A 15,120-nucleotide genomic window follows, 5' to 3' on the forward strand; every position below is an offset into this window, starting at 1 on the left:
CTCGGAAAAATTCAAACAAGCTTATATTTTTCTAAAACTTTTTTTGTTAGTTTATATACATGTTAAAGTAAAAAGTTCTACTCGCATATTTGGCCGCTAATTGTTTATTAATTGTTTAAACAATAACAATTGTTTTGTATAAATAATTTTTAAAATATCGTTAAATTCATCATTTTACTTTTATCAAATATGTTTCTATTTTGTTTTTGATTATGCTGAATCCGAATATGGCATTACAATTTGAAAATTCTTATACAGAAGCTCTTATACAGTGTGTCTTCGTAGCTAGGAACCACATGGAAAATTTTTTATTATCAATTTTACGAAAAAAAGTTATTCTTCATAAAATGGTCTCCCCCTGGTATAAAATCTAAGATACAAGATATCAAACTTTTTTAATTTTGTACGAGGTATGTAAAAAATTTGAATGTTTCTTAAGAGTTAAGTGCCTTTATTATTCACAATATTTTAATTAGAAGAATGTAATTGAACACTAAAACAATTTTTTTAATTCCAAACAACTTTTCTTAATAACAATTTTCGATATTGTGAAATGTAAAGGTACTTTACTCTTGAGTGAAATTCATATTTTTGACATACCTCGTATAACATTAATTAAATTTTATATTTGATTAGTATTTTATAAAGAATAACTTTTTTTCGTAAAACTGATAATAAAAAAGTTATCAATAGTTTCCAAATTAAGCAGACATACTAAATAAGAGCTAAACAAAATTTTTTGCTGAACATTTATTATTGGTGAAGCTTATTATTAAATGTATTTTAGGTAAGTTTTACAGAAAAAAGTTTTGATCACTTTGTATAAACATTTTTTTAGCTGGTAATTTTCGGTTTTTGTATTACATTTTTGTTATCTTTCTTAATTTTCTTAAAACGGAATACTTTATTTCATTTCTGAAGTAAAATAATTTAGTGCATTTTAAATACTACATCCTAAGCTTTAAAAAAACACTTAAAAAACTGTAATAGATCTGTTCAAACTTGCGTAATACCGTCTTAAAGGGGTGGTAATTCTATAAAATTATACGAAAATTTCAAAAATTACATTTTTTGAGACGTCATATATTTCATTTCTGAAGTAAAATAATTTAGTGCATTTTAAATATTACATCCTAAGCTTTAAAAAAGCACTTATAAAACTGTAATAGATCTGTTCAAACTTGCGTGAAACCGTCTTAAAGGGGTGGTAATTCTATAAAACTACGAAAATTTCAAAAATTACATTTTTTGAGACGTCATATCATTTGAATTAAATTTTTTAAATTTTTTTTTTTAATGAAACATCATTTAGTAAGATGCTTGAAAGGTAAGTTGTGCAAAATTGAGAGTTTTATAAGAAAAAATGTATTAGTTACACATTTTTAAATAATTTTTAAACACAATTCATGTAAGGCTCACTTTCCGCCCACACCGAACTGATTCCCATACATTTTATTTCTTTCTATTATAACCATAAGATAGCTTAATTATTCTTCTTTCATGTTCAATTTGTAAAATTTCTTTTGATCCATTAGTTAAAGAATTACATTAAAATAACTCAATGGTGCACTTCGCCGTACGTTAGTTTACAGTGCGCCAATGTTTGTGAGAAGGGTGACTTTAGCGTTAAAAATAAAAAATTATAGAAAATACAGATTTAATTTTAGAAAATTCTTTATATAAGGTTTTTTTGTAAAATTTGCTGAATTTTGAAGTCAGTTTTTTTCTAAAATTTATATTTTCGGTGCTATGTAAAAAAACATCTAATTTCGTAGTTCTGTTTAATAAAAAATGAAGCATCCACTTCTCGAGTATAACTTTTTGATATGTTGTTTATTAAACATTTCTTAATGAAATTACAAAAAGTTCTATCTTGTTTGATTTTTTCCGAAGTGAAAATCTATATGCCCTCCCCTAAATGATTTGTTATATTCGTGAGCACAAATGTCCTGTCCATAATATGCTGTATTTTATTAACCACTTATTTCCTAATTATTGTCTTCGAACAGATAAAGGAGGCTCTTGTGCTTTGGCTAAAATTACATGATTTGGTGTTCTGACTTGCATAAGTTCTTCTTCTTCTTCTTTTTGTGTAGATATGACTCTGTCTGTTTTTCAATGTACCTCTAGTAAGATGTTCCATCGTTTTCGTGGTCTTCCCACTGATCGTCTTCCTAATTGGGGAATCGTCTCTTGCCTTCTTTACTACTCTATTTTCTGTGATTCGGCTTATATGGTCATTCCAATCTACTCTTCCATTTCTTACCTAGTTATTAATGATCTCCACCTTGCATCTCTTTCGTATATCTGTACTTCTAGCTCTTATAGTGTGTTACCATAGATTTTTCTAGGGTTTCTAGAATTCTTTTTGTTCTCTGTGTGTCAAGTCATGTTAATTCTGCCGTTGTAAATTCTGCCTTTCATTTATTTGCTGATGATGTAGTGTTAGCGACATCATCAGCAAATACTGAAAGCTTGAATAGTGGAGACATGCTCTGGAAAAAGGTTTCAAACTTTGAAGGGAGGACAAAAACAGAGTGCATATTTGAAATGTTCATTTAAAAATAAAGTTACTACAAATAATAAAATGATAACTGTGTACGGTGAAATATTGTGAAAAGTAATAGTGTTAAGTAGGTAATTAGGATCGGTATTACGGAGTCATGGGAAAATAGATCGAGATGAATGTAGTAGAATTAGGGTGGGATGAATGAAGTAGAAAGAAGCAAGGGGTGTGTTGTGAGAAAGGAAGAAAATTGAATAAAACTGCCATAAATCATGAATCAAATTAAGAATGAGTAATTATAGAAAGGCCGTTGTCAATTTCTGTCAAACGAGAGAGCATAGGCTAAGATGATTCGGGCATGTTCAACGACGAACTGATTTGATACGTTTCTGCGAGGAGGGGGAATGAAAAACAAAAGAAGACCTGGGGAGATGCTTAGGCAGGACATGTCGGAAAAGGGTATTGATATTGAAATTTATCTTTAATTTGATATTATATTTAATTTGATAAAGAAATTTATGGAGGAATATAATTGGGGAAGCCGACCCCACATAGTGGTAAAGGCAAATAGGATCATGATATGATTATGATTTTTATATTTTTATAGAATGAGGAAAAACTCATAAATCAATAAATACGCTATTGAATCATTTTGGAAATCCAAAAATGCAAAGTATATAAGCTTATGATTCACTCAAATGGATGCTTCATAAATTAATGTACCCAGTGCATTTTTTCTATCAAAAAGCACGGAGGTAACACATGATCTCTGTGGATACTGTCTTGAACCTAAGTTGAGGGATTTCTTGGGATTTTACTATGACTATTCTTTATAACACCTACACGCGTATGAACAATAAGCTCGTAAAAACCACTTTTTTAAGTATACCAATATCAGTAGCACGTTCCAAATATTCATTTAAATACAATACACTTATTTGTTTACTTACTTATTTTACTGTTTTACAGATAAGCAAATTATTTCGAAATAATTTCACTATAGACTGATTGACGTTCATTTTTCATGTTTCCAGGAAGTAAATAACTGAACGATTTATCAATTAAATTCTATTGAACTATTGTGATTAGATTTTCGGGAACTATCAGTGCAACTAGCTTTATCATCTTCTTTTTGATATTATTTTAATACAATGTGTTGTTTTTTCAAAGTTGTAGCCTAAATTAGGATTTCGATCTCAAATTTTCACACCAGCGTTTGAGGAATCTTCCGAATGGTCTGCAGGTGTCTATTTCTTTGGTATCTTTGCAAGTCTATTCACTATCAACCCGTACGCGTCCACTGCTGGACATAGATAGGTTTCACTCAGCTCTTTCCATCTATCTCTGTTTTGTGCGGCTTACATCCAGTTACCGATAGCATGCTTCAGATCGTCGGTCCATCTGGTTAGTGAGCGTCCTCTGCTCCGTAGTGTTTCTTCTCGTGGCCTCCACTACACAATACGTTTTGTCCATCGGTTGTCTAACAATCTGGAAACATTTCCTGCCCAATTCCACTTCAGCGACACAATTTTTTCGACAGCGTCTGTTGTTTTTGTTCTACGACGTATTTCTTCGTTTGGAATTCGGTCCCTCAGGGAGACACCCAACACCCAACATCTGGTGCTTCATAGCCCTCTCAGTTAAGCGAATCTTGTTCACTACCTTTTTTGTGAGTGTTCATGTTTCCGCTCCATAAGTGAGTACAGGCAAGACACACTGGCCAAGATTTACCTTTTGAGGCATATGGATAAGTCCGATTTAAATGCAGTTTAGTTTACCAAACACTGCTCAGGCTAATCCTATGCGAGTCTATTATCACCCATTCCATCAACGTGGTCTTTTCACGCTATTTTTCTACTTTAGACCATTTTGTAGTATCTTGGATGTTACACCACAGGATTCTGATATCTTTGCTCCTCATTTTATCTCTGTGGTTTGTCACTAATTGATCTTCACTTCTGTCGTTTTCTAGTAGTTGTTTAGTAGTGATTGTTTATGCTCATATTTCTGTTTGCGTTGGTCATAATAGGTCTTACAAAGGTTTTGTAAATTCAAGTATTGCTTTTGATTATCATAATTTTTTTCTCCGTATTCTCCTGATAATCTTCTTCTTCTTCAGCCTATTTGCATCCACTCCTGGACAAAGGCCTCCCCATGACTTCTCCATTCTTCTCTGTTTTGCGCTATTTGGTGCCAGTTTCTCCCCATTTTTGCTTTGATGTCGTCTAGCCATCGTTCTTGTGGTTTTCCTCTACTACGACTGTGCTCACATGGTCTCCAATGTAGAATTTTTCTCGTCCTCGTCCACCTTTCGTTGTTTTACCGTATCACGTGTCCTACCCAGTTCCATTTCATTTGCGCAATTCTTCCAATTACATCTTCCACCTTCGTCTTGCTTCGCACATCATCATTTCGTAGGGAAGAGTCGGCTAATTGTGCGCGTCGGGTAATTGTGCGCATCAATGTTTCTAATCTCCTGTTTAATAAAATTGCAAAAACTATATTGTCGGGCCATCTAGTAGCAACTGCCATATCCATAGGCGTAACCAGGATGATCCTAAGGGGGGGTTACAACTACCTGAAAGGGGGGGGTTACAACTACTGGAAGGTCTCTGAGGGCTATGGTGTTAAGCGTATAGAGCTCAAAGTACATCCCAATAGGGGGGGTTACAACCCCCAAAACCCCCCCCTGGTTACGCCTATGGCCATATCTATCCGACACAAACAAACGTCGGGAGATACTTTACCGGTTGGCAGTTATCGTTTACATGTTTTTGCTTGGTATGATATTGTTTGTGTGTCTGAGAATATAAGTGATAACTTTTTTTCTTGACAGAAATATAGTGTAAATAGTACTTACGTCCTTTATTTATTTACCATTTTAAACACTGATATAGTTAGTTTTGCTCGATTCTTTTTTGTTTTTATCAAATTTTGTGTTATGTGGTGAAGTGTAACGTCGTCTAATGGTGCGCATTACGTACCATTAGCCGGCAAGGTATATAAAGGCATTTTTTACGTTTTGTGACTGCGCCATAAAACGTAAACAAGCGTTAAACAACCGTCAAAGTAGAGAAAGGGGCAAAGAGAAAACCACAAAATTGAAAAAAGGTACAAAAATCAAAATTTTTGAACACAATAGCTCCGAAGTTATTTCAGAAAGTGAACTGTGCCATGATGATGAGTTGGACGATCTCGTGTCAGATCAAAATTACTTCTGTGTATTGCGGTAATGGTATCTAGCAAAAAAGACGAGGTATGGTGCAAGTGTTCGATATATTGTCAATGGTCTCATGCTATGTGTATACGACAGGATAGTCCAGAAGGATATATTTGTGACTTCTGCAATACTTGGATTTATTTTTAAATATCTGTAACTTGGTTTCTTATCGTTTTCCGTATATTTGTTTGTCCCTTTAATATTTATGTTCAATAAGCTACATTTTTGAAGGTCATTTAAAAGTTCTATTATTGCGCACAGTTATCCGACATATGCGCACCATTAGCCGAATAGGTCGGGTAATTGTGCGCATTACACTAATTGAAAATTTCGCCTCTCACTCTTCTAATGTTCAACCATTTATTAAATGAGGTCCCTACCAATATACCTAAGACTTTGAAGTATTCTTCAAAAAATTTGGAAACTGAAATGTTTCAAGTTTGTGAAATATCCTGAATTAACCTTAGGTGCGCACCAATAGCCGACTCTCCTCTATATGTATGTTCCCTCAAAGATACTCCTAACATAGCTCGTTTGATCGCCCTACGTGTCGTTCTCAATCTATTGGCTAATACCTCTGTAAGTGTTATCGTCTCCATTCCATAGGTCATAACTGGTAGGATACAACTGTTGAATACCCTTTTCTTTAGATTTATTGGTACCTTTATGATTTTCAACACATCACTGAGTCTTCCCACTGCTGTCCAAGTCATTCGTATTCTTATATAATCTGATAATCTACCCACTTGTACTTGTTGTTTTATATTTATGGCCTAGATATTTGAAGGACACGTCTTACTCCACACTTTTATTATAATTTGCTAACTTTCTTCTTCTGAGATGACACAGCTTCATCATTTTACAATCAAATACAGCAACCAAATGTTGCTTTTCTCTCATATTTTAGGATTTTTGCTGATATTTTCTTAGTCTTGGGAGCTTTATGTTTTGTTAATTTGTTTAAGGCCTTCTAGATTTCTTCAAATAAGGTTCTTTGATCAGCATATCCACTGTCATGTCAATATCTTCTTAGCGGTTCTGTTATTCTGTGCATCTTTTCATTAGCTTTTTGTTTTGTATTTGAGTATCATATGGACTTCCTTATTTCTTACTAAGGGTATAGAATATATTCTGCAGTCAATTCTCTCTGAACAAATTGCTTTATAAAATTTCTAGCGAAGAAAAAGGAGGAGAAATTTCAATTCAAATTAAAAACTGAAAAAATCATCACTGATCTACTTACCCTTTCACTACCCTTAGAGGATCGATTTTAAATGTGATATTCGCACAATTTTTATCCAACGTGAGTTGATCTTTATCAATTTCATAAGCTTCGCTTTTATCGTTAATATCTAGATTCAGATAAAACTTTACTTCTTCCAATTTATTGAGTTTTTCCCATGCCGACTGACATCTCTCCACTAACATTCTCTTTACGTTTTCGACCAAACACAGTTCCTGGAAAAACATTCAATACATAAATAATGTCTCTGGATATAATTTTCTGGATGTAAATGCATTACTGGACGTATTAAGAGGCTATTGATTAGGTATTTTAAAAAGGAACTACAACCTTAGCAGGGTTTTATTGTTTCATATAGTCACCTCTATATTTGAAAAAACCGCGGAGTTCTACCATTTAAATGGGTGCGTTTTTGAGAAAGGGGTGAATTAGTCCCTGGGCACAGGGCGAATTAGGGTGAGTTCTATGCACATTTAGTGCAAACACGTCTATAGGAAAATTATTCCAGGTTAAATTTACTATCGAAATATCACATTTTAAAGTCAAAAACATGTTTTTTACAAAAATATATCCAAAAGAAAAGCAAGAAAAAAACATGAATGCATAGCAATTTTGTTTTTTTCCCATAACTTTTTTCCACGGGGATATAGGTATAGGCATTGCTTCAAAGAAAAAAAACTACCATTATTCCTCTTTAAAATGGCGTTTGGTAGAAGTCCCTGTGATTTACAATTTCCAAAATATGATTTTTCAAATTTCGCCACTCACAGCGATTTTGGGATATTTTCCTTGTTACTTCGCAAACATTGTTCTGTAACTTTGTTCTACGCAACTCTAGGTATACTCAATGATACATTTAGTAGAAAGAAAAGTTAATTACCTACCTTTAAAATGTTCTATCGCGGAGGGTCGTATGGCTATATTTAAGCAAGATATAGTTTTTCAAAATTTTATACTTTTAATGATTTTTATATATTTTACCGTTATTTTTAAATTTCTGATTATAACTTTTTTTATTGGATATTTGGGTATATGTATTGTCTAATAAAAAGGAAAGCTCATTTTCTTTACTTTAAAATGGTGTACTGTAAAAATTTCTAGGACTATTTTTAAACAAGATATGCTTTTTCAAAGTGTGACATATACACATGCAATAGTTGGAACCATATGGAAAACTTTTTTAGTATTAATTTTATGAAAAAAAGTTATTTTTTATAAAATGGTCTGCCTAGTCTGAAACCTAAAATGCAATCATCAGATATAAATTTTTATTAATAGTGTACAAGGTATGTTAAAAAATATGAATTTGCTCAGGAGTAAAGTACCTTTATATTTCACAATATCGAAAAGTGTTATTAAGAAAAATTATTTGGAATTTAAAATTAGTTTATAATATGCAATTATATTCTTCTAATTAAAAAAAAATAAATAAAAATTTTTAAATTCTTTTCAAATTACGGATACTCTTGGATATCCTACGGATATCTTGTTTAAAAATAGTCCTAGATTTTTTTGGAATACACCATTTTAAAGTAAAGAAAAGATGCTTGTTTTCTACTATACAATATAGGTATATCCCTTAATGTACAAGAAAAAAAGTCATAATGAGAAAAAAAATAATCATAAAAAATATCAAAAATCATTAAAAGTATGAAACCTTGAAAAAGCAGAACTTGCTTCAAAATAGTCAAGCAACCTTATGCAATAGGCCAGTTTAAAGGTAATTGATTCCTCTTTCTAATAAATGTAGCATTGCATATAACTAGAAAATGGTCCAAAAATGCTGTGAGCGGCGAATTTTGAAAAATTCTATTTCGGAAAATATAAACCCTAGAGACTTCTACTAATCGTCATTTTAAAGAGAAAGAATGTAAGTTAATTTCTGCTGAAGCAATGTCTGTACCTATATCCCCGTGAAAAAAAGTTATGCGGCAAAAAACAAAATTTCTTTCTTTCGTGTTGTTTTTTTACTTTTCTTTTGAATATATTTTTGTAAATAAAAATATTTTTGACTTTAAAATGTAATATTTCGATAGTAAATTTAACCTGGAATAATTTTCCTGTAGACGTCTTTGTACCAAAAGTGCATAGCACTCACCCTAATTCACCCTGTGCCTAGGGACTTATTCACCCATTTCTCAAAAACGCACCAATTTAAATGGTAGCACCCAGCGGTATTTTCAAATATAGAAGTCCGTTGACTATATGAGACAATAAAATCCCGTTAACCCCGCTAACGTAGTTCCTTTTAGCTCTCTTATTTTGAACATAATCAATAGCCTGTAAGGGGAATAGACAGAGGGAAATGGAAAACACAGTAAAAGAAAGGAAATTGCAATATCTCAGACATGTGATGAGAGGCGAAAGATATAACAACTTAAGACTCATAATTCAAGGGAAAATAGAGGGTCGGAGAAACGTAGGAAGGAGACGCGTTTCCTTGTTGAAGAACCTGAGAGGATGGTTTGGTTGCAGCTCAAGGCAATTGTTCAGAGTAGCTGCCTCGAAGGTAAGAATAGCCATGATGATTGCCAACCTTTGTCGCGGAGATGGTACTTAAAGAAGAAGAAATGCATTCCTGGAAGACTCCCTTTGCTGGGAATAGACCACGTTTAGTATGGTCTACCTTTTTCCAGAAGCGGAAAACTTAACCATGAAAAGGAGAACAATGCAAAAGATCCATGTGGCTCAAAGGGCGATGGAGAGTGCTATGTCGTTGGGCGTCTCACTGCGAGATAAGATCACAAACCGCCAGCTACGACGAAGATCAGTAGTGGCTGATGCAGTAGAGAGAGTAGCAACACTGAAATGGAACTGGGCAGGTCACGTGGCTCGAAAGACAGATAACAGATGAACAAAGCAGATACTGAAATGGAGACCAAGTAATTATGCCTACCGAGGCAGAGGTCGTCCACCAACACGTTGAACTAACGATTTAAAACGTTGTCATAGGAATTGGATCCAAGAGGCACCAGAAACAGATGGACAATTATGAGGGAGATCTATGTTCAGCAGTAGCCAAGCGAAGATTGAATAATAGTTATTCAAAATTGAATAAAAATTTAAAGAAAATACAAGTAATTGGACTACGTAAGTCCTAGGTTTTCACCCAAAGTAATCGAAAGTAGAACTGGAAGTTGATATTTTAATTCTTCGTGTAACTTTGCGTCGATTGATATACGATTTTATTAATTTTGATAAATTTTTACTGAACTTTGGGTTATCATTGTTTAAACAGAAATGATTTCAAAACAGGAACTAAAGATTCAAACTTAACTTTTGAATACGCTTCGATTCATGTGTTACATGTACTATTTCTACGACTATAATGGCACTTCTGGTTAAAACTTTTTAACCGGAAATGATATTAAAACCAAAATTTTACATTTTTCCTCATCTTGCCAATGCACGTCGAGTGATATATCGCTTATACTATTTCGGTAACTTTAAAACAGTACTTACGGTTTCAACTCTAAAACCGGAAGTCCGATATCAAATTTCTCATCTTTAATACCATCCTTGGGTTATAAGCTTATATTCGACAACTCATTTGTCATTATATCTGTATTAATAACGGAGGAGTTGTATTCACGGATGGACAGAACGACAGTCATGACACAGGAAGTATTTTTTCTCGTCTTGCGAGGGCACGTCGAATAATATAATATAACTTATACTATTCCGGTGACTTTAAAAAAGTTTTTCTGGTTGCTTTTTTAAAACCGGAAGTCCTAAGTCAAATTTCTCAAGTTTCCTGAACCTTTAGTACCATCCTTGGATTATAAGGTTTCATTCGACACCTCATTTGTTATTCTACCTAGTATAGTGACGGAGGAGTTATATTCGCGGTCGGACGGACAGACGGACAGACAGTCTAGGTCAAATTTCTCACCTTTAGTACCATCCTTGGATTATAAGTTTTCATTTGACACCTTATTTGTCATTCTACCTGGTATAATACCGGAGGAGTTTTATTCGCGGTCGGACGTACAGACGGACAGACAGCCTATGTCAAACTTCTCACCTTTAGTACCATCCTAGGATTATAAGCTTTAATTTGGCACCTCATTTGTCATTCTACCTGGTATAATGACCGAGGAGTTATATTCGCGGTCGTACGGACAGGCGGACAGAGAGCCTAGGTCAAAGTTCTCACTTTTAGTACCGTAATTTGGGGTGACTTTGACCGATTTTGTACTTTAATCCTATAAAAATCATATTTTAAATTTTGCTACATTTTTCTATATGCAAATATGTTATGGGTTTAGGCGTCTACTTTCAGTAGCTTAGATTATAATTACAAGAAAATAATCATGACTTAGAAAAAAAAAATAAAAAATGCCTTTGGTCAAGTTCACCCCATTTGGGGGGAAGTTGACCGTATATGCATTTTGCCTGTAAACTTATTTTTCTTGTAAGTGGGGTTAATTTGACCGTTTTTTAAACCATTTTTTCTTAATTCGTTATATCGGTGGATTTAACAACCCTTGGAATATTAATTCTATTTTTTTTATTAAAAATGAATTCTTAGATATTTATAAATTTGAATCGTTAAAAATAATTTTAAAAATTATACAGGGTGGCTGAAGTATATCACAATAGATATTTTTCTATGTTTTCGGTCAAATTCACCCCAGCGGTCAAAGTAACCCCATTTTACGGTACCATCCTTGGATTATAAGCTTTCATTTGACACCCCATTTGTCATTATACCTGGTATAATGACGGAGGAGTTGTGTTCACAGACAGACAGATAGACAGACAGACGGACGGATAGACGGACGTGGATAATTCAAAGTTTTCACATTTTTTTTAAATTGGGTGAAAACAATAAATGTTTTACGTTATATTTATCTAGATGAGATAAAAAATGTAATTTACTAATCTTAATATAGGAAAAGGGCAAGTAAAAAGACAGAAAAAGAATAACAAGGAGTAAGAAAAAAGGAGTATTCTTCGCTCGAAAACTTATGGACTATTATATCGAACCAACTATAATAACTATATGAATCTTTAACAAACCGTAAATGTCGAATAAGAATATCAATCAAATGTTATAGGTATTTAAAGGAAATAATACCACAGTTTCATCGACCTATTTTATTAATATTTTTAACCGTTTATATAATGGTGAATATTAATTTTGGTTACTTTTCGAACCTACTTGTGTAATATTTGGGTTCCCCAGATAATCTGTGGTACGTTTTTATCCACTATATGTCATAGAACCAACGACATTATAAGTGTCTTAACCTTTCATAACATTCTTTAATACCTACCAATATTAATCTTGAGCTAACATTAATAGTTCTATAATTAACTTGGAAATTTTATTCCGATTTGGAATTTTCAAGGTGTTAATTCAAGAGATATGTAATAACCACAGACAATGTCAATATATTGGTTTATAATATACATGTATGTTGCAATATATTCATTTACTACTTCACATAGATAGGTACGTATGTTAAATATATTCATATACTTCTACAATGTGGTACAAAATTGTGAATTTTGAAAGATTTTATGAAAAAGTGCAATCGTTTTCATATTATATACATACATACTAATGAGTTCAACAGTTTTCATTGTATTTCCTCACTCAACCGTTCTATCCAGTTCTTTCTGTTTTGCCAGTCCCCTTCCTGTAGATTTCTTCTTTCCATTGCTTCGTCTACTTCATTTCTAAAAGATCTTCGAGGTCTGCCTCTCTTCCTTCTTCCTATTTTCCTAGAGTTTTCTTCACTAAGTCAATACTTTTCTAGTTATTTGTGAGTAAAAATGTTCATTTTTCAACAATAAAATCACGTTTTTAGACGGTTTTTCGCAAATCACTCAAAAAGTACGTATTTTATGGAAAAAAATATTCTCAGCAAAAAAGAAGCAAATAAAAAAACGAAAAAAAATGGTGTATCTATGAAGTACCTATGTAGACGACCCAGCAAAAGCAAAATGGTAGCTCATGAAAAATAGATTCTTATTCCAAATTCCAAATGGAATATGAAATAACCAAAAAATGAAGCACTTTTCGGAGAAAACTCATCAAAACTTTTTTAAAGTATTTAAACAAAAACTGTATTTTTGTCTTTTATCAAAAGATTCTAGCATAAAGCTAAGCAAGTTACGCTAAAAATAAAGTTGGTCCCTTTTTTTTTGGTAAAAATATCGTGAAAATCACCCCCTAATTAGCATCCCAAATGAAATTAATCCTTACCGCTTTACAATTTACTTAACTTATGTATTACAATATGATCTGGAAGTTTGACTGGTTCAAAGGGCTTTGAATGAAATTTTTTTGTTGAAAAATGAAACGAAAGTTGCAGTCAGTTTATCCATTTCCATACTAATTTTGAACGTATGTTTTGTTACCCCAAGAGGGGGCCTATCAACCCTCTGTGTATTCGTTTTTGATGTGTGTATTTCTGATCTATTTTCAGAAAATATTGGAGTTATCTAGGCGACGTAAACTCAAAACTTCGGAAACATTGAATTCTAAGAGATTCGAAAATAGCAAGAGAATAATAAACAAAAGTACATACTTTTTTTAGTTCTGTATCTCCTTCGTCATATGTGAGCTCAGTACCTTGTCTGCAATCTCTCATTGAAATACATTCCGATATTATCCCCAGTGGTATTCCAAGAGCATCCAATTCTCTTTCGGTATCAAACTTTTCATCTTTCAACAACTTTATTTCGTGGTTTACTCTGTCCAAGCAAGAAATCAAAACCTGGAAGGAAAATACATCATTATAGATATTTAAGTTCAATTTTATATGACTTATAGTCTATGGATTATGTACTTTAGAAAGGAAATTCAACGTTAAAGTGGTTTGATCGTTCCACATGTCAATGGTCAATATCAATGGATTCCCAAATATGAAAAAACCGCAGTGTGTTACCACTTAAAGGGGTGCATTTTTGAGAAACGAGAGAAATAATAATCTGTAAGGTCTCAAAATGGAATTTGATATCAACCATTTTTTCGTCAGAGACCCGGCCTGATGCAAATTCACAAAGAGACGGCCGAAGAATGTCTATTGATACTGATTCATATACAGAGGGCTTGATGAGTTGTGATCTTGTGCCATATACACTTCTCCAAGAAATTAACGCACCACCTTAAAAATTGATCATTTTTAATAACTCGAAGTTCCTAAACCTGTTATCCGATTTAAGTGATTATTTTAACATGTTATATCCTTATTCGGCAATATTACAAATTTTTAATGCAATAATAAGATTAAATTATTTTCCGCAACAACTGAAAATGGCAGTTATAATTATGATCCCAAAACTAGGAAAAAAACTAGAGGAATTAACATCATATAGGCCAGCACAAAGTGCTGGAAAAATTAATAATGAAAAGCATCAAGCCAATACTAGATAGCAAAAATCTCATACCAGAACATCAGTTTGGGTTTAGACAAGAACATGGAACCATAGAGCAAGTCCATAGATTAGTAAAACATATCAGCAACGCCTTTGAAAATAAGCGATATTGCTCAGCAGCGTTTCTTGACATAAGCCAAGCGTTCGATAAAGTCTGGCACAAAGGTCTACTCTATAACCTAAAAAACCTATTGCCTCATCCGTATTATGAACTTCTAAAGTCTTACTTATCTGACAGATTCTTTTCAGTTAAATACCATTCAGAATATTCAGAATTATACCAAATAAAATCAGGAGTACCGCAAGGCAGCGTGTTAGGACCAATGCTGTAACAGCTTTTTACTGCAGATCTACCAACTTCAAGAACTACAATAACAGCAACCTTCGCAGATGACACTGCAATACTCGCCTCACATCATGATCCAGTAACTGCCTCAAGAAACTTACAAGACAGCCTTAATAATATCCAAGCATGGTTAAAAAAATGGAAAATTCGAGTTAATGAGACCAAATCAATCCATGTTACCTTTACACTAAGAAGAGGTATATGTCCAGCAGTGTTATTAAATAATCAAATAATTACTCAGAGAAATGAAGTCAAATATTTAGGTTTACATCTTGACAGAAGATTAACATGGAGAACACATATATTTACAAAACGAAAACAATTGGGTCTCAAACTAAGACAACTTTACTGGCTTATTGGCAGAAAATCACAATTAAATCTCACAAATAAGCTCTTAATATATAAAGCCGTACTGA

The 15,120-nt window shown here is 33.0% G+C and overlaps 1 protein-coding gene across 2 annotated transcripts in view; it reads right to left on the reverse strand.

Moving 5' to 3' along the window:
• The window catches only part of LOC114325043 (tektin-2), a 40,272-nt gene that overhangs the window by 8,588 nt on the left and 16,564 nt on the right, over positions 1-15,120 (reverse strand). For both annotated transcript variants that reach the window (XM_050662911.1, XM_050662910.1), the window contains exons 3-4: positions 13,509-13,697; positions 6,970-7,184 (exon numbers count right to left, since the gene is read on the reverse strand). In XM_050662911.1, coding sequence (XP_050518868.1) covers positions 6,970-7,184; positions 13,509-13,697 — 404 coding nt within the window. The remainder of the gene's footprint in view (positions 1-6,969; positions 7,185-13,508; positions 13,698-15,120) is intronic.

The sequence above is a fragment of the Diabrotica virgifera genome, chromosome 9 (genome assembly GCF_917563875.1).
Source record: "Diabrotica virgifera virgifera chromosome 9, PGI_DIABVI_V3a".
Taxonomy (NCBI): domain Eukaryota; kingdom Metazoa; phylum Arthropoda; class Insecta; order Coleoptera; family Chrysomelidae; genus Diabrotica; species Diabrotica virgifera.